This window comes from Ciconia boyciana, chromosome 1 (assembly GCF_034638445.1).
Source record: "Ciconia boyciana chromosome 1, ASM3463844v1, whole genome shotgun sequence".
NCBI lineage: Eukaryota > Metazoa > Chordata > Aves > Ciconiiformes > Ciconiidae > Ciconia > Ciconia boyciana.
In genome coordinates, this window is record NC_132934.1 from 90,163,283 (window position 1) to 90,189,350 (window position 26,068).

General features: G+C 44.4%; 1 protein-coding gene across 1 annotated transcript; it reads right to left on the reverse strand.

Annotated features, from left to right (window-relative positions):
* Positions 1–3,739: 3,739 nt before the first annotated feature.
* MAB21L3 (mab-21 like 3) lies at positions 3,740–22,547 on the reverse strand. The gene is made up of 7 exons (XM_072851119.1): positions 22,491–22,547; positions 21,105–21,288; positions 16,491–16,631; positions 11,666–11,957; positions 8,655–8,836; positions 7,674–7,868; positions 3,740–4,816 (listed from the first exon to the last, which is right to left on the reverse strand). The coding sequence occupies exons 2-7, from the start codon at positions 21,150–21,152 to the stop codon at positions 4,583–4,585; spliced, it is 1,092 nt and encodes a 363-aa protein (XP_072707220.1). The 5' UTR covers positions 21,153–21,288; positions 22,491–22,547; the 3' UTR covers positions 3,740–4,582.
* Positions 22,548–26,068: the final 3,521 nt, after the last annotated feature.

Sequence of the window (26,068 nt, forward strand, 5' to 3'; positions counted from 1 at the left end):
TCACAGAATCATATAGGTTGGAAAAGACCTTTAAGATCGAGTCCAACCGTAAACCTAACACAATAATATCTTTCTTTATCAATGATCTGGACGAAGGGATTGAGTGCACCCTCAGTAAGTTTGCAGATGAGACCAAGCTGTGCAGGACTGTTGATCTGCTTGATGGTAGGAAGGCTCTGCAGAGGGATCTGGACAGGCTGGATCGATAGGCCAAGGCCAATTGTATGAGGTTCAACAAGGCCAAGTGCCAGGTCCTGCACTTCGGTCACAACAACCCCATGCAACGCTACAGGCTTGGGGAAGAGTGGCTGGAAAGCTGCCTGGTGGAAAAGGACCTGGGAGTGTTGGTCAACAGCCGGCAGAACATGAGCCAGCAGTGTGCCCAGGTGGCCAAGAAGGCCAACAGCATCCTGGCTTGTATCAGGAATAGTGTGGCCAGCAGGACTAGGGAAGTGATCGTGCCCCTGTACTCAGCACTGGTGAGGCTGCACCTCAAATACTGTGTTCAGTTTTGGGCCCCTCACTACAAGAGAGACATTGAGGTGCTGGAGCGTGTCCAGAGAAGGACAACGAAGCTGGTGAAGGGTCTAGAGAGCAAGTCTTGTGAGGAGCAGCTGAGGGAACTGGGGTTGTTTAGCCTGGCAAAAGGGAGGCTCAGGGGAGACCTTCTTGCTGTCTACAACTACCTGAAAGGAGGTTGTAGTGAGGTGGGTGTCGGTCTCTTCTCCCAAGTAACAAGCGATAGGACAAGAGGAAATGGCCTCAGGTTGCACCAGGGGAAGTTTAGATTGGATCTTAAGAAAAATTTCTCCACCAAAAGGGTTGTCAAGCATTGGCACAGGCTGCCCAGGGAAGTGGTTGAGTCACCATCCCTGGAGGCATTTAATAGATGAGTAGATGTTGTGCTTAGGGACATGGTTTAGTGGTGGACTTGGCAGTGCTAGGTTAATGGTTGGACTCTATGATCTTGTAGGTCTTTTCCAACCTAAACGATTCTATGATTCTATGATTCCTGGCTGTGAGAGGCTGCCGCCCTGGCAGAGCAGCAGTACCTTCCACCTCGTGGCTCTGCAGCACACAGTGCATGGCCACGATTTCACTTCACAGCAGGCTGTGAACTGTAGCAACTGAGGACTCTGATACACAGCTGCATCTAAGTTAAGATATCACCACTGAAACACTTTTCACCCTGGCTACAAATGGAGATAAATTCTTCAACAGCCACAACTAAATCCCAAACGAATCATGCATCAGGGCCCTAAAATATAAAATTTGGGATTAAGAGCCCTGAACAATTTTCACTGTCCTTTCAAACTGCTTTTGCCCTCCTCCAACTTCAGAAGCTAACCCTTCAACCACAAACAAAAACAAGATGAAACAGGAGACATTACTTCATAGTCACAGCTGCCTGACTGCTTGGCAGATTGGCATCTCTTTGCTTTTTACCAAAACAGCTCTGCTTGCCGGAAACAGGAAAGCCACGCTTTAACAGGGTGAGGGCTGTGTGTCATCATGAAACTGCCACTTGTGCCCCATTTAGAAACGAGCCCGGATAACAAAGGTTTAGCAAGAGAGTTACCTGTTCAAAACAGTTCCACACAATGTAGTTACGCATGTGGAAAGGCAACTTGAAGTGTATTCCCAGGTCCTTAGCAAAGAGAGTGCTGGTTTCATGGTAGGGTCAGATCTGCACACAGTGGGATCTCATGCAGGAGACCAGTGCAAGAACGACCACGAAGCTGGGATCCTGCCTGACCCGTATCTTCTCTGCTAAGGAATTAACTGTAGAAGAAAACCTCCTCCTATACTTGGGTGAAGGATAAGGAAGCAAATAGAATAGACTAGACTATTTCAGTTGGAAGGGACCTACAACAATCATCTAGTCCAACTGCCTGACCACTTCAGGGCTCACCAGATTAAGAATGTTATTAAGGGCATTGTCCAAATGCCTCTTAAATACTGGCAGGCTTGGGGCATCGACTACCTCTCTAGGAAGCCTATTCCAGTGTTTGACTACCCTCTCAGTAAAGAAATGCTTCCTAAAGTCCAGTCTAAACCCCCCCTGGCATAGCTTTGAACCATTCCCACAAGTCCTATCACTGGATACCAGGGAGAAGAGATCAGCACCTCCCTCTCTATGTCCCCTCCTCAGGAAGCTGTAGAGAGCAATGAGGTCGCCCCTCAGCCTCCTTGTCTCCAAACCAGACAAGCCCAAAGTCCTTAGCTGCTCCCTATAGGACATTCCGTCCAGCCCTTCCACCAGCTTTTTTGCCCTCCTCTGGATGCATTCAAGGAGCTTCACATCCTTCTTAAATTGTGAGCCCCAGAACTGCACACAGCACTCAAGGTAAGGCCGCACCAGTGCTGAGTACAGTGGGACAATCACCCCTTTTGACTGGCTGGTTATGCTGTGTTTGATGCACCCCAGGATGCGGTTTGCCCTCCTGGCTGCCAGGGCACACTGCTGACTCATATTGAGCCTGCTGTCGACCAGCACCCCCAGATCCCTTTCTGCAGGGCTGCTCTCCAGCCCTCCTCTCCCAGTTTATACTTGTGCCTGGCGTTACTCCATCCTAGGTGCAGAATCCGGCATTTGGACTTGTTAAATTTCATCCCATTAATCACTGCCCAATGCTTCAATCTGTCTAGATCCCTCTGGAAGGCATCTTGTCCCTCAAGGGAGTCAACAGCACCTCCCAGTTTGGTATCATCAGCAAACTTGCTAATGGTGCATTCAACTCCTGCATCCAGATCATTGATAAATATATTGAATGGAACTGGCCCTAGAATTGAGCCCTGAGGAACACTGCTGGTGACCATTTGCCAGCCAGATGTAGCCCCATTCACTACAACCCTTTGAGCTCTGCCCTTCCAGCCACTTCTTCACCCAGCACACCGTGAACCCACTCATCCCACAGTTGGACAACTTGTCCAGAAGGATGCTGTGAGGGACAGTATCAAAAGCCTTACTAAAACCCAGAAAAACTACATCCACTGCCTTCCCTTCATCCATTAGGAGGGTGACCTTATCATAAAAAGATATCAAATTAGTTAAACAGGACTCTCCCATTGTGAACCCATGTTGACTGTACCTGATGATTGCATTATTCTTTAAATGCCTTTCAACAGTACCATAATTTTTCCAGGAAATGAGGTTAGACCAACAGGTCTGCAGTTCCCTGTGTTCTTCCCCATGCTCTTTTTGTAGATTGGAATAACATTGGCTAGCTTCCAGTCAGCAGGGACCTCCCCAGACTCCCAAGACCTTTGGTAGATGATTGAGAGGGGTCCTGCTGTAACATCCGCTAGCTCCTTCAGTACTCTGGGGTGAATCCCATCAGGCCCCATGAACTTGTGAACATACTGCCGTGTACAAAATCAAGCCAGAAAGCAGACGCTGTGCTAAAGATGCACGGTTAGACCACAATTTGACACAAGGGGGAGATGCTCTGCCACGGATGGTCATCTTGTAGGCCATCGACTGCAGCAGGTCCCTGGAGTATGGGCTGCAAATCCTCTCTGCCACCTCCCTTGGCAAAGGAGATACTTTCCTATGCAGGTGTAAGAAAAAAAAAAAGCCCACTTTGGTTTAGTTTCAGTGATTTAATAACATTAAAACCAACATTCTTTATACTCATTCTAGAACTCTCTTCTTTTGAAACACTAAAACTGATTTTCTTTTTAAACATCCATAATATTAAAAGCACTGGGGGTTTTGGAGCTAACAGCCTTTGAAAAATATTCTCCTCCTGTACACCACCCAAAAATATGTGGGTGCTAACAACTAGGGAAAGACCTGCTCCTCCTCCAGCCTGCTGGACGGAGCCAGGGGTGGGAGTGAAATCTGCTCTGGCAAAGCCCCCTGGTTGTATGGTACTAACGCAACTGGCAAAGGCAAACATGAAGAAAACATATTTGAAACAACAGGAATAAAAATGGAAGTGGAGGAGAGAAAAATGAGGAGGCGGCAAAATCCACCATTCCTCCTCTTGCTTCCCTTGAGCTATTCAATACTAGCAGCATGGTTATCTTCGTGCTGGAGCAGAATCCCATTTAATTGGAGATGGAGGCATCGAAGTGCCTCTGAGAAAGCTTCCAGCTTCAGTACACTTCAGAAATGCTCCTCTGCAGAGCTGGCCTGTGAGGTGAGCAGGGAATTGAACCCACTGCCCTTGTGAGAAAGGGGGAGGCAGCAACAATACATGTGCTATGTTACACAGCCGGTAGGCAGCTGGGCGAGACTTCTTTGCACCGTCTTTCTGCTTAGGTGCCGCAAGACTAGAGACAGAGAACAAGGCAGTTGCGTGCTCTGACTGACACAGAAAGTTGGGTTTCACTGGCTGTAGCTTCCAGGCAGGCTGTCACTGCTGAAAGCAAATTAGATCAGCTGGGCATCAAGCAATACCTCCCATCAGTTTTCACCGCCCACTGCTGCCAGCTTGACACTTCTCTTTCACGCTGCATGTGCCAACTGTCTTACAAAGCTAGCTGCAACATCTACTGGAAGGACACGAAGAACAACCACAGGTGGGGAGAGGAGGCGGGGGATCGGCTCAGGTTTGGGGTGAGGTCTTTTCCTGCCTTAGTCCAGGCAGAATACAGGGTTCTCCAAGAAGACTGCGAGCTTGCTGGCCACCAGGTCCAGGTCACTGGTGTTGGCATATTTGAGCAGATTGGTGTTCTTGACAAAGTAATGCTTGAGGAAGTGCTGGCTTACACACTTGTGCAGCTTCTGCACCAGCCTCAGAAAGGCTTCGGGGAAGCAGCGCCAATCCTTGGTGCGTGGGTATTTTTCACACGTCCAGAATAGCACTGTCTGCAAGAAGCAGATGGGAAAGAAGAGGTGTTAGAGGTTCTGTCGAGGGCTCACATAGCTTACTAAGGCAGTTTTAGTGCTGGTAAATGGCTGACAGCCTTGGAAATCAGAGAGACTTGCACTGCTGTCTCCCTGTGTTAACATTTCTGCGACAGAGGGATCACAACTAAAGCCTCCTCTGGGGATCAGGCAGAGCAACTCTGATGTGCCTGGTTAGGATCTCTCCCCAGAAGAGCCCCTCTCCATTGACTGGTCCGGGAGCCCAAGGAAAATGGTCTTGCTAAAATAATCTTAGCCTATTTGCCATCCTGCAGCAGGAGCCTCTGTAGACATGCCAGCCATTTTAGGCTGTAGAAAATGGCCTATTATACAAATGTAGAAGCCAGTAGGTGCAAGGAGGGAGAGAAGAATAATTAGATTAACAAAATTATTTGTTAGCTTCAGCTGTATTTGTGCTGAAGATGCGCACAGATCTGCACCCCAAACAGATTGAGATTCCAAGCAACTATTGCAGGTGCAGGGCATGCTTTCTGGTCAAGTGCAGCCTGTTTTTTTTTCTGACATATGATACAGCATGTGCTATGCTCTGTTCCCCCAAGTTTACTTTATGTGATTTTACATTCGAGAAATCCATAGTTAAAATAACAAAATGGATATGATTATTGCTGTTATAGTATTATTTTTACGCTGCCCATGTTGCATTTTTCAGACTTTCCTATGACTGAGAACAATTTTCTTGAGGTACTTATACTTACTGTACCAAAAAAGCCATTCTGACTGCCTTGGTCAACCTGAAATCAGTTTTTAAAGTACAACGCCACCCATCTTGGGTTCAATAATTCTGCTAAGTTCCTTACTGTCCTCTGAATCCCAATTTTATTTTGCAGATTCAGCGACCCAAAAAGAGACCCACAGACACTGTGAGATGTGGCTGAACTACAGCCTTCAACTCCTCTGTTTCTTCAGAGGTAGAATTTCATCAAAATAAGCCACACTTCTGGATTGCCTGTTTTTTTCCTCCAGTAGGCCTTGCAATGGTTGTATTGCTAACAAATTTCTTCTCAGACAGCTTTTCAAATGTGAACAATGTTTTGTTTGCAGCTGCAATAACCACAAAGACTTTTTTTTAATGTTGTCAGGGAACAAAAGATGTAGTGAGGAAATCAAGCTGTACCTCTACAAGAGCTACTCCTTGGAGACTTGCAGAGCAGTTACCTTTCGTCACACTAAAAGTACTTCAGCAAGATCCATGGGCAGCAGTTGCAATTGAAGTTTCTGGAGGCAAGGAAAATAGCGCTGCTCTTCCAGTCAGGTGACAAACAGATGATCTATCCCCAGCATTTTCTGAACCATCCCTAACTGCCAGCTGTCTACTGGAGGCATAGACTTGGCCTTCAAAATGTACCTAGGTCTTTCAGACTTCCTGATCTTGAACTTCATTCCTATGGAGGTAAGCATAATGAGTGCACTTACTCGCTCCTCTAAGGCTTTCACAACTTCTGGGGGAAGGATTTTCTCTGTCATAGAGGGCCTTTTTCATGTGGAGTCTTTTTTAATAGTAATTGTTGGATACCTCTGACAGGGGAAACCTGATAATGTGAAGAAACCTAACACTAAGCCTCTGCTCAACTGCTGGTTTATCCACTGACAGTTTCTCTCTCTTGTTTCTCTTTTTTTTTTTTTTAAAAAGGAAGTAATGTTGAAGCATTCCTTCTGCCTGGTAAACCAATCCTGTCTTGCAGTAAAAGCCTGAAGTACAGTTACAGTAAAAAAACTGAAGAGCTTTAAAGAGCTTTTTATTTTGATCAAGAGTCCGTGCAACAGCACTTCCTGCACCTCTTCTCCTTTTGCCAGAGAAAGAGATTGTTACTAATGGTTAAATAGTTTTCCACTTTCTCCTACCTATGACAGTTTTTCCACCAGGTTGTTCTTACAAGCACTGAGAAGTCTTGCATTCTGCTAAGCTATAACCAGCCTCGTCATGTCTTTTTTGACTCTATCTTGGCTTAGATTAGTCCCATGACTACAATAGCATTTGATGGTCACAACCTTTCTTTAGGAGAAATCTTGGCATTGCATCTGGTTTTGGACACCAAAAGATCAGTAACTACTGTGGAAGCCTGGTGGCTTGAGGCTTCAAGGTGGGAGAAGAACAGCCTCTCCCTGGCAGCTCCAGGAGGATGGAGGCCCAGAAAACAGGATTGCTCTACTGTCTGATGAATGGTGCTGCCTGTGGTCCATCAGCGTCTGCAGCTGTCAGATGTGGGGGGACAGTCATAGCAGAGCCGTCTGTCTCTTCTTCACAAATGTTGTTTGAAGCCATCTTGAACCTTGAAGTACATGCAGGGAGGATGCTACCACCCCTTTACCTCTTTCTTCCCTTCCCACCCCAGGTGAAACAACACCAGAACTGTCAGTTTGCACCTCATTCATGAAATAATGCTCACCTAAGAGAATTTTGTTTGGTGCACATCCACAAAGACAAATGCACAATTTTCCTTCAGACAGATAGATGGTTGTGGATAGCTGGGATAGTCAAAAAGCAGGAGGTAACCATGCAATTAAAGACAGTATTACAATGCCTATGTGAAGTCAAAACAGAGCAGGGGCCTCAATTCTAACATTATTTATGTTGCTGCAATCATAAGTGTTCCTACAGGCTTTAGTTTCTTGTTGAAGTTTGGAACATATATTTACTGAACTTCTTGCCACTGTAAAGTAATGAAATGGTACTGCAGTTTTGACAATTACCTTAGAAGTTACATAGACGCTGCAGTGATTTACACCATGATATTTTGACATGGAAGCCCCTGCAACAGATACTGAGACCGTATCTTGGTATCATGGTGATGCCTACCTGAAGGTGATAAGCTGTGATGACAGGCTTATTTCCAGCACACCAGACATCTTCCTTCATCTGCCTCATGACCCTGAAGCACTTCATGCGACAACCACCATCTTCATCAAGTCCTTCCATGAGTATATGCTCAGCACGGGAGAAGCAGAGCTGCCAGTGATAATTGGAGCGGGCCAAAAGGTCGAAACCAAGCGACTGTGGACAAAAGGGGAAGTGCGACACGAGATCAGAGGCAAACTTCTCTGAGCAATGCAGAGATGTCACAAAAAGGATGCGTGACATCTCTCAAAGTGTATTCTAAACAGGGTTAGCAGAGGCAGCAAACACAGGCCATGCTCCCATCCTAATTTCTAGTCAAATGACTGTGCAATTTGATTTGTTTCCTCATGTGCTGACATCAGTTACTCCCAGGAGATCCAGCTCTAGAGCCATCAGGTGCAGTACCAGCAGTGCTACTAAAGCAGAGGCACAGCTCTGCAGGCACTTTGCCATGGAGCAGCAGGTCGTGCATGAGAGGAAGGTTGTGCAGGACTGGAAGGCATAACTGGACCTGCAGGAACATGGCAGCTAGGGCTGAGCTGGAGTGCCAGAATCCAGCCATGAGCTTTGTAGGGAAAGATGGGGTTAGGCCAGAGGGAAAACTCTAAGATAGCAGCCCATTTGCAGAAGGCTTACATGAGGCAGAGCAGAACAGCAAGAATGATGCACGTCAGCACTGAGCTACACAGGCAGAGCTGTGTGCAAGAGACTTATGCAATAAACAGTTAACTCAGTTCTTCTTCCATAGAATTCACCACTGTAAAGGGGGAAAAAAAATCCCAATAAAATCTGACAGAATACTTTGAAATATCACTTCTCTAGAGAATACACCTTCCAACCATGCTGTTGCCTGCCATGCAGTCCTTCAGTTGGGAAACCACTGTCAGACACCTGTGTGGTAAATTCCGGCACAGAGTTAATAGTGCTTTTTATACTGTTCACCTTGATGCACTGCACTTTTTCCTGGGAAGGCCAACGCTTAAGGCAACGAGGCCACCGGGCTTTCTCAGGCCAGCAAGTTGGAATCTCCACAGCAGGGACCAGCTCCACCTCAACCTGAGATTCTGAGGTCTCCACAGCCACCCGGACCACTGAGCTGAAGCTCTCCAGCACCGTCACTTTACCTGTGAAGGAACAGCAAGAGAAGACAATAAAGAGGAAAATGTCCTTTTCCACAAGCCAAGCAAAGGGCTGTGTGGGGCCTTGCAGTTCTACTGTTCTGTCTTAACACTTTCTCTTCAGTGCCCAAAGCAGAATACAAGAAAAAAGTTATCATCTTAATCTACCCTGGGGAATGAGAACAGAAAGAAGATGAAGGAGTAACAGTTCTCAGTTTTACCTTGCTTTTGTTTTCCTCTGTGGGTCCTCTTAAATCCTAGGACCAGCTTCTTAAAAATACAGATAGACAACTGGTGCAACCTAACATTTCTAATGGTACAATACAACAAGGAGATCACTGCAGATTAGAGGGAACCAGATGAACATGTCATATCTAAAGATCTCCTTATTCCTTCAGAGAACCCGTGATCAGACCAAATGACTTACCCGTGCCGGTCATTCAGAATGTTTTGTGGGGTATCGATAAGTTTTGTTTCTGGAGATGCATTTGCACAGAAGACAACGCCAGAATTTATGGCCTGTTGTGCAGAGCAGTCATACAAAAAGGGCTAACTGCTTGCCTCACTGGGACTGCTGAGAGTCTAAAAGAGTTAGTTCTGTGGTGATTTGGAGGAAAGAAATTTCCTCAGTGAAAGAAGAGTGGCTCATCTCCAGGAACAATGTGCTCTAAGAGAGCAGAAAGGAATGAAAGCTGCAACTAATGGACTTAGTGAGATGTTTCCTGTTGGTCCAGCTGTGTTCGTGGAAGAAGTTTCTGTCTCCAGCTTTCTCTGTCACTCTGGCAGGATCACTATCCCTTCAACTTTGCCATTTGAGCCAATCGCGTGATCATGCTCTAACCTACTGAAATAAAAGACGGAGCAGATTACCATAAGCTGGTTAAATAGTAGTGTGTTAACCCACCTCATTTTGACTGGCATGGGCTAAGGAGCAATTCCACAAGGAGCCCACACAACAGACTTGAAGGGACAGTGATGAACATCATCTGCCCTCGCAGAGGAAATATCTGCATACTCCCAATGGTAATTTAGCATCTCCTCCAGGAAGCTCAGGGGTGAATTACCTTGCAAATAGTGGAGTCCATCCCAACCAGAACTTTATAACCCTCAGTAAAATCTGCATGTTATTTCCCTGCTGAGCCAAGCCTGGCACCAAAACAGGAACTGTACTGCTCCCAAGCCCTGAGCAGGGATCCCTAGCAGCTGAAAGGCATTAGGGCAACTGCAGTGTCGGCATGTAAATACATTCACAGTATTTCCAAAAGCATTGCTATCGTGCTACCTATTTTTCCACCAATGAAAGGTGAGACACCTCAAAAACTGGTTTTGCTGGTGCTCAAAGAATTAAAAAAACAGGGAAGCAATGAAATCAGGGAAAATTTTTTGTAACTTTAATTGTACTGTGGGATGAAGGAAGTTCATTCTTCACAGAAACAAACAAAAATGGTAATTACTCCTCCTGACTTCATCTTAGCTCATCTTCTGTGTGTGTCAATCTCCTCCTTACAAAAAAGGCATCAGAATCATCAGCCCAAACATCACTCCCTGGGTCCCTTGGAAGTACCTCTCCTGGCTCAACAACTTGATGTGCTGCTGCTAGACACAGTGGCAGGTTTTCATTTCAACACAATGCCTTTCACATAAGTAAAGCCTCAGATGCAAGCCCATTCCATCTGGTCTTTTCTGTGAGCCTCAATGGTGAAATTTCATTCCCATCAACCTTTCCACTTCTATGATGACAAATATTTCCTAGAAGAATGCAATGGTCTAGCTGAGCTTGACTTTAACATGTTTTCTGCTGTGACTAAAATTCAGAGTGCAATCAGATGAGTGGAAATGGCTCCTACTTCTCTGGAATACAGAAGACCCATATCAGGCTGCTGATGACTAAAGTCATCCTGGAAACATGCCATGAGAGGAGGCACCACAGTCTGGATTTGATCATGTCACAGTATCTTAATGTGAAAAGATGGACATTGACTATTTAGCTTGGACCAAGCCAAGTGTGGGTTAGCTGATGTCTATACCACACCTCTAGGATGCTAAGAATTGAGTATGAGGATCACTGTTCAGGCAGCATCTTGCTACAGATGTTGCAGCTATGAAGGCATGTTGCTTGCACCACTGATTGCATTATGTCAGTGATCAGCACTTCTAGTATAAATAGCCACAGGAAATAAACAGGCGCTTCAGATTGCTCACAGAGGGATCAGCACCACTGCTGAAAGCAAAATTCCTGAGTCCAGTTCTGCTGAATGGGACTGGAGTATTCTGGGCGCTGGGGAAAAGAGTACTTGTCCAACAGACTTTGCTTAAGTAGAAGTCCTTCTGCTTAGTTCCCACCACCCTATGCGGAAAGCTATGGGCAGCTAAGGTTTCCCCAGAGCATTATCTGCTCTATAAAAATCTTCAAGCACTTTCTCCTCTGACTTATGCACCTTCCCTGTATCCAATTTTCCTATAATATCTTCCTTGCTAGTCTAGATATATTGTGGCAGTAGAAAAAAGATTTTTCCCAAACAAATTCCTAAATGTTCTGAAAATCTGTGTTGCATCTTGGGTGAACTGTAAGGGTGATGTTTCTGGAGACCCTACCCAAATTCCTAACAAAGGAGAAACATCTTGGGTATGAAGAGGCCAAGAACTACTTATTTCTATCCTCAATGCAGGTCTACATGCATCACTGAAATGGGCTAAAGGCTCCCTGATTTTGGAGGGGCTTGTTGCTTTTTAACTTTTGATCATGTCAACCAAACAAATACTTTGTGTGTGTGATGGTTTCCCCAGCTGCAGAAGACAGCCGGTTCCCCTTATACCTGTCCCCACTAAACTCACTGGAGAGGTTACAGGAGATAATCGACTTCTCCACCAGCTCCCGGAAGATGATAAGGACTTTGGCTGGAACCAGATCACCTTCGATGTTCACATCCGTTTCATGCCACTGCTGAAGGCTTTTTGAGAACTGCTCCACCTCTAGCCATTGATGCAGTTCCTCAGGGTCCCGCACGGAGGAGAGGAGCTTGGCTCCATGCACGGTGTAATAACGCCAGTGCCGTACCTGGCATTCCCTGTACCCGGTCAGGCCGCGCAGAGGGACTGTGATGAGGAATTGGCTGGGTGCTAAGACCTAGGAGAGTGCAGAGAGATTGAGAGAGGAGACAAGGGCAGATCCATGAGCCTGGAGTAAGGAAAAGAGGGTTAAGGAAGCAACAGGTAAAACTGGGGACTTTGGAGAGGAGGAAAGGCCACGGTATGATGGGAGTAATTGATTACAGCCAGGACCTGTTCCATGCCTGTCTGAGGGTTACTTTGGAAGTACACAGACTAAAAGGAAACTGTTTTAGAAGGAGTCCGATGTGTCAGCTATGGCCCATAGAAGGGAAGAGCACACTGACTGATTTGCCACCACACCTGCCATGGTTTCCCCCATTCCTTGTTATTCCTAGCCTGCAATTGCATGAGATGTCATAACTAGCAGCTTCCAAGGAGCAGGAAGACATCAGAGAGCATGTTTTGAGAGGCAGCAAAAGGAAACAAAGTAGTGCAAGTTATTACCTCAGAATTATTACTAGAGGTGAGCCTAGAGTTCAATAGTAGTAATAACTATGTCAAAAAGTGCACTTCTCCGATCTCTTTCCAAGTCCACTAGAGACATTAGTAAAATAAGGCTATGGCCCATTCATTTTACAAGTATTTCACTCTGCATGACTATCCTTTAAGAGACAGAGATGTGAGGCAAGTGACATGCCTGAGCCTACACGGGCAGTGGCACTCTCAGAAATAAACCCAGGTCTTGGCCAGCTGTATTGTATGAACCTGCATCTGCTGAGCAGAAGCCAGAAACAGTGTAAGGATGGAAACAGTAACCAGTGGGCAACAAACCCTCATACAGGCTTGTTTGCAAGCCAATTAATTGGCCTCACTGTGGGAATGACCATTTTCCAATAAAACCAGTGCTGAACCAGTATTTGCAAAAAGTAAATAAGACGACATAAATACCATGAAACCTCATACTGGCCCAGGGCATAGCCAGACATCTCCAAACACTAGTTTGGAAGCATTTGGCGACTGTGGCTCCAGGTATTCAGAGAGGGTGTTCAAACTCCTTCAGACTTTTACCGTGTTGACTCAGAAGCTTTTAAACTCCACTTGCTACCAAGCCTAACTTACAATGGGATTAATAAGGTCAAGCTGCTGCACGAGCAGGATGTGAAGTGACAGCTGTTGCTGCAAGGTAGTTACCTTGAGGTGACTGAATGCCCTTGTCACGCTCCTGTAATAATAAAAACACTCTAGTGGCCTTCCTGGTAGCTCAGCTGATTTAAAATATTACTGCAGAGGTGCCAGGGTCCTGAGGGCACTTAATAGGCTTTAATATCCCTGAGCAGCCTTTCTGGGGCTTCTACCCACACCTTCTGCCTATGGGTCTGGGACCCCCATTTCAGCTCAGCGCTGGGCTATGTTGTAGGAGTGCTGGTCTCCAGCTGTGTGACAGCTATGCCTGTGCCTGGCCATAGAGCTTGTTGTCCTACCTGCAGACTGCCTTCCTGGCCTGACCTCAGACCCACCTGGCCACTACGGACTTATGGGGCAATCAATAGACTGCATCTAACCCTTGTTACTGTCATTGGGCCTGATCCTGACCCTGATGAGTGCTCCTGGCTTGACCTCAGACCTGCATTATCAGCACAGACTTGCCTGATGATCCAGACTCTCGGCTGACCCCAGCTGCCCTCCCTAGGTCTGCCTCGCTGGGGGACCTTGGGGCAGGCACTGCCGTGTTGTCACGCTCACCTCCTGGCTTCCTTTCCCACAGGGAGCAGCCGGTCTTCTCTGCTCCCTGGCAAGAGATTTGAAATACAAAAGATGGCCAGCAAGAAGCACAGAAATGGCAAAGGAAACACCAGAAAGCCCTTCTTTTGTCAAATATAAACCACCTAAAGGCAGAAGGATACTGGAAGAATGACATTGCAGACCAAGCTGACCTGCACAAGTCAGGTTTGGTGGGGCTGAGAAATCCTGTGAGCAGCTCAGGAACGAAGTGCTAGGCTCCAGAAGGCAAAAATACAATGGCTGTCATGCAGTTACTGCTCATCTCATTGCCTCGGCCACATTTGCAGATAAACAACCATTCCTTCCCATACCAACTTGTATGCACTGGCACCCAACAGATTTTAAAGGGAAGAGCTGCAGGTGTCATGTGAATGCCTTCAAATACAAGTCACAAAGCTCCTCCACCTGGGATTTACCAGGAAACACCAGAAATCACAAGGCTGGGGATGGCACTGTAAAGCTGGGCAGCTGGTGTCCTCTTGGTCTAAACAAATTCCAGTCCCACACCTATGCTCTGTCACACGATGGTCTTATGCACCATATGCAGACCATGGGCCCCAGCAAGTCACAGGCTTGAACAAGAGCCTCAAATTCTGGGGTGTGTAACTTATGGCTAATTCTGCTGTATTAAAAACCTGCCTGCAGTATGCTGGGGAAATTAAATATAGCCTCATTCTTGCAATCCTGGCCAGGATATCCCAGGGAGGCAGAAGCATTAGGTTAGAAACAAAATATTTACGCTTTGAGCAAAAAAGCAAGTCTCTTGCGGAGAGGATGAAATAGTCGTGGGAGGATCGGTTAGGTGGGTGAAGTTGTCTGGAGAAGAGGGTGAGCAAGGAGGAAGCAGGCACACAAACCCACAGGCACCAGGTGGCAGGAAGGCTTTGTACCTGGATGGATGGGTGGAATGGGCGCTTCCCCCGAAGCATAGCTGACCACTTGGCCAGTAAAGCTGGCTGATCCTGAGAGAAGCAGAAAGAAAAACAAGAAGGACACAGACCAGAGAGAAAGCATGTGCCAGGTCATTCATTCACAGAGCAAAGCTTCAAGCTTCCTTCGAGCCTATTTGTTAAAAGGGAAATCCACCCCCCCGCTGTGGTTACAGAGTTAAACACTTGGCAATGCTGCTGGGCAGTGCTGTACTAGTAATTACTCTGGACACTAACGTGCTCATTACACCTTACTGAAGCCTCCACAGCCTTTGCATCGGCCCTGCACAGTTGACAGCTGCAAAAATGGTAGGCCACAACTAAAACCAAACACTTAAATGTTTTAAAAATACAATATTCCATTTTGTCCATCTGAATTTTATTTCAAATTTCTTATTAAAGATTTTGACTTCGTCCCCTGGGTTACAGAAAAACACTGAATATCTAAAGACTTTTCTTCTATATTCCCCACTGAGCCTATTTAGAAGGAGGCTTGTAGCTTCTCAATAAACCTAGACCCCTCACCATGTTAAATTAAGTCCTTTTAATCAGAAGCTGAAAGTTCTGAAAAGTTTATAGCAAGGGGTTCGGTTAAGTATGAATAACAAATGTGCTACTTTTTAAGAAAATAAAATTTGGGGATTCCTTTTACACAGAGGTTGTTCAGATCAGCCTACCGTAATACAAAATTACTGCTCAGAATAGATTGCCTTGGTTTTGTTCTGCTTTGCTCTCCAGAACAGCAATTTTACCCTGACCCTGGTCTTGTCAGACTTCATTAGCCAAGCAGGTTTGTTCCAGCATGAGAGGTGGATGGCAGACTATGGCACTAAGGAACACGTGGCCCAAAATGTGGCACCGTTTTATATCACTGTGGTCATTCCTACTGGCAAGACCACATGCCCTGGGATATGCGAAATTCCAGGAAAGATATAAATCTGAATGTTTCTGTCCCCAGAACAATAGCCACATTTCAGACTGGATGATTATATTCTGCCTCCACCTCTATATCCTTTCAGCAGCTTGATACACACAGAATTCTCCCCTTTCAATCCTAGACAGCTGCAAAAGTTGCCTCATGCTTTTACATGTTTGGTGTGTTTTGATCCGTAACTGGCTGCATTTTAGTGTAAGGGTTGACATAGCTAGAGTACGTAAACTACTTCAGATGAAAAAGATCATTTTCATCTGAAGTTGCCATTGCTATGATTGTTTCTTATATCCTTACACTAGTTATTCTTGTGTTAAGTAGTCAGAGGAAATAACCAGTCTTCTCCTGTCACAGCTGGGATAGGACATTATTATTTTGGTATTTGACGGTCTAAAATGGGGAGGCATTTAACTTCTCCTACCAATAAGCATATTTCTTCCCCGTAAAAAAGAAGTTCCAATCCATGACCAAGAAAAAACCATATTTTTCTGAAGGAGCTTTCTAATGTTTTTAGCAGAAGAAGGATTTTTGATTATTTTTATCTTTTTTTAGTGAGTTGACAGGTTTTCCACCTGTGAAAAATATGAGTCATAGCTCATGAAGGCATGAGTATTTTTTTCTTCTCATGTTACTGCTGTACAAGTTTTTCTTTCTGTCTCCCAAAGAGCTTTGGCTTCTGCTTGCAGATTGACAGCTCTGGCAATAGACTCTCTTTGTAAAAGCAGCAGCTGTAAAAAGAGGCTCTGCCTGATTTATCCGGCCCTCTCTGATGCTCCTCTAGTTGTAAGATGTCCATGAGTAAGTCCCTACGACCCAGTCAGTCATTAGAACTTACACAGTGAAGTGTCAACACATTGTCTGTGGCATTTTGGGTGAGGTACCTGTCCATACAGACACTTATACAATGGAGAAATCACTTACTGACTGCCTACAAGCTGCCAGAGTATACTAGAGCTATTGTTCATACCTTAATATTCTCATTGTGAATGCCAGAGTTGGAGATAGCCTGGAATCGCGTGGCCTTATAGCTGATTTCTGCAGTCAGTTGCTGGATGACTTTCTGCACTTCCTCCACTGCTTTGGAAACCAGATAATGTCGCCGTTCCACCTGTCAGTTCCAAGACACACACTTCGTATTACAGGTAACTGCAGTCTTTGTCTCCAACAGAAAACAGACAATTGACTGAAAGCATCCTGAAACATGTGTGCCTGTGCTGCGCTGGGAATAAAACTTACCATTCCCTGTATGTTACAACCAACTTGCCATGAAACAGAGCTCTTGCTTGTGAACACAGAAGGACCAATACTCAAGACTGCTGAGCATTAATTGATATTTCCATGCCAGTACCATTGGATGGAAGGGAAGGAGTTCATTTCATGGATAAGTTTGCTACCAACCAGCTACAGTCTCATTCTTTACCCATTTTGATGCAGAATACCCAGCTATTCCCCTGCATATACTTGCCATTCTTGGAGCCAGGATATGTTTCATTTGAAGAGCTGACAAGACGTCAAGAATTACAGATACCCTGTGCATTAGCATTTAGATGCCTACATAATATGCTGAAAGTATCCATACTGTCTTCATATCTGAAGTACATATGAGAGTCCATTCCTAGATGGTGAGAAGGTATCTTTCCACATGTAGTCCCACTGGGGACTAGGTGTTTGTGTGACTTGATGGATAGTCCTTCAATTCAAGCAGTAGTAGCATAATTATTTATTAAAAATTATTTCAATGGAAGGTCTGTGTCTTGCACGGACTGAGATGAAGTATGGACAACTCAAAAATACAGATTAACCTGAAACTTCACATACTACTAAAATGCATAGAGCATAAGGGGATGGTCAAAATCTGAACAAGAAGATTCAACAGGAGGAACATGGAGGAACCATGTTAGTAAAGGACATTTAAATATTTCCCAAAGATCCTTACACATTCACAAAAGTGAGGAGGAGATTCAGCTACTTTTAGTGACGTTCATGAAAATATTCCTCATTACTTATTCATCCAGAATTACCTATGCAGGGTGAGAGATGAAGACCGTTTACTGTGCTTTTTTGCATACTAATGCTTTATCTCATCTGGTTTAAGTTCTTGCTTTAATTCCTTCTTGCTTTTTATTTTTCCTCATCATATTCTACTAAATCTCATTGTTTGGAGGCAAGAACAAAATTCAGAAACAGATGAGACGTTTGAAAGGACTAGATCAGAAAATGAAAACCCACCTGAAGCTAGAACTAAAACCCCAGTTGGGCTATTTGCAGGCATGAAACAAGAGTGTTTAGATCATTAACAGATTGGCTAAAGTGAATGATCAAGTATAATTGCCACAGTCAAACATAATTGCTACAGTCTTGTGTTATTATCAAAGACCAAGGCAAAAGGAAGCAAAAGCATAAGGAAGAAATTTTTTACAATGAGGGTGGTGAGACCCTGGAACAAGTTGCCCAGAGAAATTGTGGATGCCTCATGCCTGGAAGTGTTCAAAGTCAGATTAGATGGGGGTTTGAGCAATCTGATCTAGTGAAAGATGTCCCTGCCCATGGCAGGAGGGGCGGACTATGTGATCTGTAAAGGTCCCTTCCAACCCAAACCATTCTGTGATTCTATTCTAAAGCTCCAGTGTCCTGCTTGCTTAGCTTCTGCTTCAGCACCTAAGCAACATTCTTCTCCCTTTTAGAAAATAGCACTGACAAGCACTTCATTAAAAGTCCAAATGGACACCTTTCTGTCAAATGCTGAACTGTCAGACAAAACACTCAAGTGTGTTGAAATGTGTCCCCAAGCCCTGGGAGGTGACAAATAGCTGCACTTCTTCACAACAACTGACCATACAATGGACTAAAAAGGACTAGTGCTTGCCTAACATCAATTAACCAATGAAGAGCAATTGACTAACACTGAACTTGTTCCAGTTCAGTGTTAGTCAATTGTTTGAATATCTCTCCCGCAGCCAGCAAAGTTAACAGAATTTTTACTAAGCTTGGATAGTTTTTGCAAGTGGAAAATATATCAGACAGCAGCATCATATTCCCTTCGCTGGGCTCTCATCTACTCTTGACATCCTGATTCTTTGCTGTGTTAACAACACATAGCTCCTTATGTTTATATAATACCCTTTAACTTCCCTAGTAATTCACCCTCCTCCTCATTCCAATTCATCCTTGTTCTCTGAGACAAGTTTTAGCTAGCTTACAAGTACCTTTTTTTTTTTTTTTAAGAAAATTTATACTGAAAAATTTTAGCCCATGTTCATTTTCACCTCCTCATCTCAGTTTTCATTTATGGCACTTCTCCATCTGTAACTATAGCTATTTTGTCCGCCATGTTTTTGCTCATCCAGAAGAACTCCTTAGAGCAGTCCAATAAGCTTGACTTGCTTGACAAGGCACCTAATGGTTTCTCCAAGAAGCAAATGGCGTGAGTGGTGGAGCAAGTTGTCCACCTGTAAGAGCTTTTAGACACAAACCCCAGACTTTTTCTGTTGAAAGTATACAATCACTGTGGGTCAGCTCAAACAGCAGTCTAAGAGTGCCCCTGTATCCATTGCTTATGCTATGTTCTCTCTAAGGGGCACCTGCTAGAAACACTTTCTGCCATCTCCAGTATCCTGGGAGAATCCATCCAACCCAGCCTGGCCTCATTTAATTGTGCCTTCATCACCTACTGGCTAGGCTATGGCAGTTGTCACGAAATCTTTAAGAGAGTATAGACTCTCAAAAACCCTATTAAGGGAGGTATCACTAAACACCTCTTTCTGCATGTACTCCTCATCACTGGGGCAGGGATAAAAGAACAAAGGGCATGTGACAGATAGTGCTAACTGTTGCTAACCACAATGGGCTCCCTAGTCATGCTATTGGAAGATATAACCTTACTACAGAAGAGAAGGCATAAAAATCAGAAGACAGAATATGAGTGAGTGAATGCAGCTTCTGAAGAGCCAAGGCATTTATCTAAGACGTCTTTAGCACCAGCACGGGCATGTTGGGAGAAGAGACAGAATAAGCTCTTTGTTGGACAGCCACTTCTACCACCTACTGGCATTCCCCTTACCAGGCCTTAACTTTGGAAATCGTGCCAAAACAAATGCACAAAACCAGAACAATGTCAATTAAGGTTTTACTATGGAGGAAGGAAGCAGGACTGGGATTTACTGGGGATTGTTAAGAACATTTGGGCTTGTTCTTATTTACCCAGTCACATCCACTCCATACGCAACTTGAGTTTTTCCTTTGCTGCGTGGCTTAAGAAAGAAATCTTTGGTATCATAGAGATTCATTGCACCAGGTGGTTGACCTATTTTCAAAACCAGGCAGCATTTGACAAGCAGATCTGGGGCTGCCTGAAGATTAGGCAGCCTTACTTGGACAGGAGACTCAAGAGCAGGCAGAAACTAGGAATCCAGCCATGGAAGGCTGCTAGAAAACAGAGTTTCAGTAGAACCTAAAATATTGGCAACTATGAGCCTCACTTAACTACGCTCTGCTTCTGTTCCTTGTGCTTATGGCAGTCATATGAGCATCTTCCTGTGTATGGCTTCCCTCTGTTCCCTCCTTTGTAGCTCCACTTTATAAATCTTCAGAGAAGTGTTCACTATTATGGCTCACTGAACAGATTCTCATGGAATGATTTTCCGGCGCACAACACTGCATGGCTGAAAATGAAAGTTCTCTACAAATACATCTACTTGTCACCAAAACATTTCCATAGAGAAAACAAACCTTTCTTACCAGCCCCTTCATGGTACTAGAATATTTCACCCTTTACAGAAAAGAAAGCCTTACAGTTTTCCATTTTGAAATGATTTTTCATTTTGGTGTCTTGCATTTTGTTGGGGAAAGCAGACTATAAAATAGGAACTAGCTAAGTACTGTGATGAAACATGTCAGCTTTAAAAAATGTTATGGCTCACTTACAGTTACCTTTATTAAACAGTATTGTTTAATTGATGATTTTATTCTGTTTTACTTCATTTCATAATGGGAAAAAAAATCGAATGCTGGAATATCTCATAAAATAGAAAATGTGGTTCCAGCCTGCATGTGCTAATGAGGCATGTTATTTTAATCATGGTGTATAGTGAAGTATCCTTAGCTGAGGTGACAGACCGATGAGTGAATTCCAACAATCTCTCTCTCTCTCTCTCTCTCTTTCTCTTTCTAGAGAAAGATTACATGCATCTTTCTTAGAGGCAACCCCTGGTGTGGTTTCGGTCATGTTTCTGTCAAGTCAAGACCACTGGACAAGGAGAGAGGTAAGGACCTTTCCTTAGATTAAATGCTGGCAATTACAGCTAGTCTCACATCTGGAATTCCAGATTGGGAGCAAAAATTCAGGACCTCTGAAGAAGAAGAGGACAAGCACCTTGAAAAATTAGGCTACCAGCTGAGATGCCTGATAACATTCTGCAACAGAAACCTAGAAATCTCATTAGAAATACAGTTCTCATGAAACTTCACCCAGTCTTGTCTCAGAAATGAAGACAGCAGGCAAGCAACTAACTGTCAAGTTTGGCACCCTTCAGAATCAACACCTAGTGTGGGAGACAGAAAATCTGGACAGATAAAGCCTTACCTTGCTCTGGATGTAGATTTCTACATCTTCATCTGTGAATGGTTTCATGGCAAGATGGTCTTCGCTGCTCTCTAAAGTGTGAATTCACTCTTCACTCGTTCACCTGCCTCTGGAAGGAGAGGGGCACTCAGAGGGAGCTGCTCAGAGCCTTCTTGCCCTGTGAAGCTCAGGTCACCTAATTGCTCTGTGGATGAAGAAGAGGAGAGAGAAGCAAGGAAGTATGCCTATTTAAAAAAAAAATTCTGGTCTGAGTTACAATGGTGACATCCAGCTGCTTCGGAAACCTAGCTCCAATTATTATTTTCTAAGTTCAATCATTATTATTCATCTTACTGCTTTTAAACGGTGGGTCTTGCATGCAGGCACACGCAAAAATATCCCAGCTACTGCTCTGTCTCAGGGCAGATCTGGAAGTGCCTTTCAGATTGCACTGCAGATTCAGTATGCTCATGCACAGCATTATTATTTTGTGTGCCACAAGTACTTCCCTGCTTCACTAGCCCTTCAATAAAGCATTTGTTAAACACTCTCAGCTATCCCTTGTTGACTTCAATCCACCCACTTTCTGTCTGAAACTGCATGGGTATTTTTACACTCAGATCATTCATTTGGGTTGCAGTCTGCAGCCTCTGCTCCCCTCTCCTCCCCTCTCCTTATATCTCCTTTCTCTCTCCGGCTGTATTGACAGTAAATATCCTGCAGCCTGTCCCCTCCTGTAGTTTGCTTAGCTTTCTTTACAGTAAACAGACAGAAAGCTGTCTCTCGTTTTCTGCCAGCAGCTCAGCTAACAACCCCATATGGATAATTCAGAGGGAAAAACAATTGATCAGGCCTCATTGATCCAGTGAGGGTTGGTGGCTTTTAGAAAAAAGGGTACATCAGCACATGTCAGGGAGTGACAGAGAATAGAGACGAGATCCCATACTGCTAAGTGTCCCTTATTAAGGAAGGAACACTCCACTTTTGAGTAAAATCATTATTTCCCTCTGGAAACGGAACTTTGGCATCCCTTGACTGATTTATTACCTCTACAGCAGCTGGCAAAAGGCAGCACCTGGGTAGGCATTGGGTGCTACCTCAGGGCAGGCACTGTTGTTGCTAGTTATCCTTCATGATGTTCCTTATTAACAGTCAAATACTAAGTACATTAATGGAGTACCAGTACCTGCAGGAGATCTGATTCCCGAGAATCTACAAATCAAACCTTTCTTTGTGCCTCCCAGGCATCTGCCTTCGTCTTTTGGCTGAGGGACTTGGGGACTCCTTCACAAAGACATGTAGGCATTTACTTCCCAAACCAGCTTCCATGGGAGTTGGACACTGAAAAAGATGAGCCCCACAATTTTTAGGGAACCATACCTCATCCTGGCTCGCTTCAAGACTTACTGGCTATCTTTCAGTGTATGTGAGCTCTGCTGGGGAAGCCAGACAAAAGGCAGGATCTGAAAGAAGGTGAGTGGAACAATAGGTTAAGAAGGACTTGTAGGGGCAGGTTGTATGGGCTTAAGTCCAAGCAGAGTGTGCAAGGGAGGAGAATGAGCCTTTTAAATGGTCAGATTCCATTAAAAGTGTCCCTAAAACATTAACTCCTTTGTGCCCCCTCAGGCAGCTAGCTGTACATACAGAAGACAATTTCCTTAACCCTACCATACATTACTTTAATACCCAGAACCTCAGATGTGTATTAGGAAGCAAGGGGAGATTAAGGGTCTCACTTTCTTGCACCTATAAGGTCTGTCCTCATGACAACTGTCCAGAGTCACAGGTGCTGGCAGACAGATGAAGAATATGGTTTTGGTAATTTTTCTTGTATACAGTAACACACCTTATGTTTATAACCCTTTTTATATTGGGAAGCACTTCTCCAAGAGGGTCTGGATGTCCCCGACTCCCCCTCCTCATAGTGAGGGAAGGTGGCATAAAGTCTTGGAGAAGGGCTGTCTTTTTGTTTTATGTTCAAGCTTATTTAAGTTCAAGTCCAAGTTTATGCTGTAATCCAAAGATCTGAGCAACAGTTCCTGCCTGCTCCTGCCATCTGAAGAGAATAAATAACTCTCCCTTACCATCACTGTTAAGGAGATACAAGGGGAGATGGCTGAGGAAAAAGCAACAAGAAATCCAGTATCAAATGTAACATCAAACACAGGTTTTTCTCAACTCCGAAAACTTGCTCCAGCTGTAAGAATTTGCTGCTTCATAATTTCCTTGGACTTCAGTGAATCCAAAGAAAGAAAGAAGGAGAAAAGCAGTTACAAGAATTGGATGCAGGAGATCATAGCAGATGGACAACTTGCACCGAGTGCCTATGGATTTTATTATGCTACTTATAGGATGAGAAGAGTGCTGTTTGACTGACAGAAAATACTGCAACCGATAAAGGCCCTTTACAACAGCAAAATACAGTCCAGCTTAGAGTAGCAATAGGCCCTTCTCTAAAGGGAAAAGCAGCATGGTGGTATGGGAGACAGCAGCCAGTCTTGACCTCACTGAGGAAAACAGACATCACAGGGACTGTCATTTGTTACATGAGGACCAGACAGCACAGAACACAAGAGAAAAGTAGAGGCAGATGGCCACGTGTGAGGAGGGAATGTTACTGTGGGAAAAACCTGCATCAGAAGGGAAAAAGAGAAAGGAGAGTGCAGAGGCAGAAACATCTGCAGAGATAAAAGAGGACATAGACCCAAAGGGGGAAGAATCCAGGCTCCTCCAGTGAGATCTGCTGAACTGATGCAGCATTGTTGCAGTGAAACCTTCAACTATCTTCAGCCGATAGTCATGGCTTTTGTAGCTCACATCATTCAAAGTTCAGGATTTCTAGCTTGCTTTTTTTTTTTGCTGCAATTAACCACCAAAACTACAGAAGCAAACCCATGCTACAGGTTGTTGCTTCTCAGGGAGCATCTATCCTGACAGTGCTTGTCAGTGCTTGAAAGCAAGATTACAAATGGAGAAAACTTGAGATGGACCCAAGCTTGAAAGGCTAATAAACACAATCTCCTGAGAAAACATTTCGTCTGAACCTACAACAGCTTAATGCCCCTGGCACACCAGCAAGAGGGAGTGAAGAAAGGCTATTTTTTGTTCCTCACTCTTCAAGAAGCACAGAAGGAAAGAACACCCCTCTTGTCACTTAGACTCTCCTCCTTTCTCCAGGACCAGACATATTTTGTTCCTTGAAGGATAATGTTTACTAACTGTTGCTTTTTGAGCAGCTTAGACACTGCTAAGACTCCCTGAGCAGGGGAGGCCGTGGCCTGCCACAGAAATGTGTCTTCACAGAGTATCAGCCAGGGCCACGTGTTCCCATCCAGTTCTCCCAAGTGTCAGCCTGATGGCCGAGCAAGCCATGGACTGAACGGACAGGGAAAGCTCACAGCCGCTTCACGGAGATACAAAGCACCCCGCTGAAACCAGGCAACGACATGAAGACGCAAACAGAAAAGGCCTCTTCAGTTCTAGTTAGCTCACAATCCACCAGAAATCATGGATCTGAGCCCCATAAAGAGCTTTTGAGCTTTGTTAATGTAACAAAGTACATTCCTAACAAAGTACATTCCCCAAGTATACTTGTTTCTAAGGAGATTCTCATCTGCACTGAGAATGGCTACCTTTCTGACTCCTCTGAATCCCTTTCTTTTCTCTTGATTTTTGAAAGAGGCTTAAGCCCCCATTGGGGTCTGCGTATATTTCTGAGAGGGAGGCTCACCCTCAGACAGTTCTTGCTGAGGGTGCAACCTTGCACTGCAACCTTCCTTCCCTCTTTTCCGTCCCTCAGGAGGTTATCAGCATCACTTACTTAGCTAGCTGACCAGAGACAGTCCCCCAAATTCTGCTTGATGAGCATCCATTGATTTATCCAGCTGTTCTCAAGCATTTTCAAGCCACACTTCAATATCCAGGTCTTCTCAAGACATAGTTCCCTGCCTGCTGATCTGCATAAGTTCATCTGAAATGATTCAGCTATATTACATCCCCCCATTTGTTTTATTTCAGTGTCCACCTCATAGCACCTTGTAATGGAGTTCAGTGTGCGGCTAACTTCCTTTGTACCTGTGTCTTCATTTGCCTATTGGTATTCTTTTAAGAGGATTTAGGGATTTCCTAGTATCTGCAAAAATACTGAATCTATGACATATCATCTTCATTCATGCCTTTGGCAATATCCAGAACTGAATATGGTTGTGGATCTGTGAAACCCACATAAAAGTATTCTGTGAATATATATCTTGAATGGTATTAGATTGGCTCTTGTATCTTCTGAAGCTGCCAATTACTGATGCTTTCCATGCTTGCCTGGCTTTCCTTTCTTCACTCTTCAGTTTCATAGATATGACAAATATATTTCAAACCTACAATCAAAAATCATCTGAACTGTGAACTGTACAACAAAAAAAATCACTAACATCATGTAAATAAGAGCAGTAGTATTAACTGGATGGGGAAGTCCAATATTGTGGCGTTTTCTGTTTGGCAACTATTTAGAAAAACTACTCATACGGAACAGTAAGCATGTATTAAAAAGCCTCTACTAAATCACACAAATGAGTCAGTCCAATGAACCACTTGTGACACAGATGATCTGCAGTGGCAACACATAAGCCCAGTTGAAGATGCTGCCTTCCAGATGAAATACAACCCTTAATTTGCAGTTGCTAATGATGACCCATCACTACTTGCTCTAATTACCAGAGGCATTAGGTCTGTTGTGTTAGCTGAAGCATGTACTTGGGTCAAGAGAGACTACCAAAACAAATCATCCCAGTAGATTTAATAATCTCTGACAGTTCTCTTGCCTTCTTAAACTGTTGCCCCATTTCTCCCCATTAGTGGATTAAGTGACTGTACAAAATGAGTAATTGTAGCTTGAATCCCCTATAACATTTATGCTGTAACAGTCTTTAGCAGTGATGGTTCAGTACTGTTCAGAGTCTCAATTCAGAGGATACTAGCATAACATAATC

Bases quoted from the DNA above. Each gene is read 5' to 3' on its own strand.
- MAB21L3 (XM_072851119.1), bottom strand. From the start codon at position 21,152: ATGAAACCATTCACAGATGAAGATGTAGAAATCTACATCCAGAGCAAG. The intron at 8,837-11,665 runs GTGAGTTTAGTG...GTTCCTTCACAG, and splicing joins TATCTCCTGTAACCTCTCCA to GTAAAGTGACGGTGCTGGAG. The intron at 4,817-7,673 runs GTAGGCATCACC...TGCTTCTTGCAG, and splicing joins TCACAGCTTATCACCTTCAG to ACAGTGCTATTCTGGACGTG.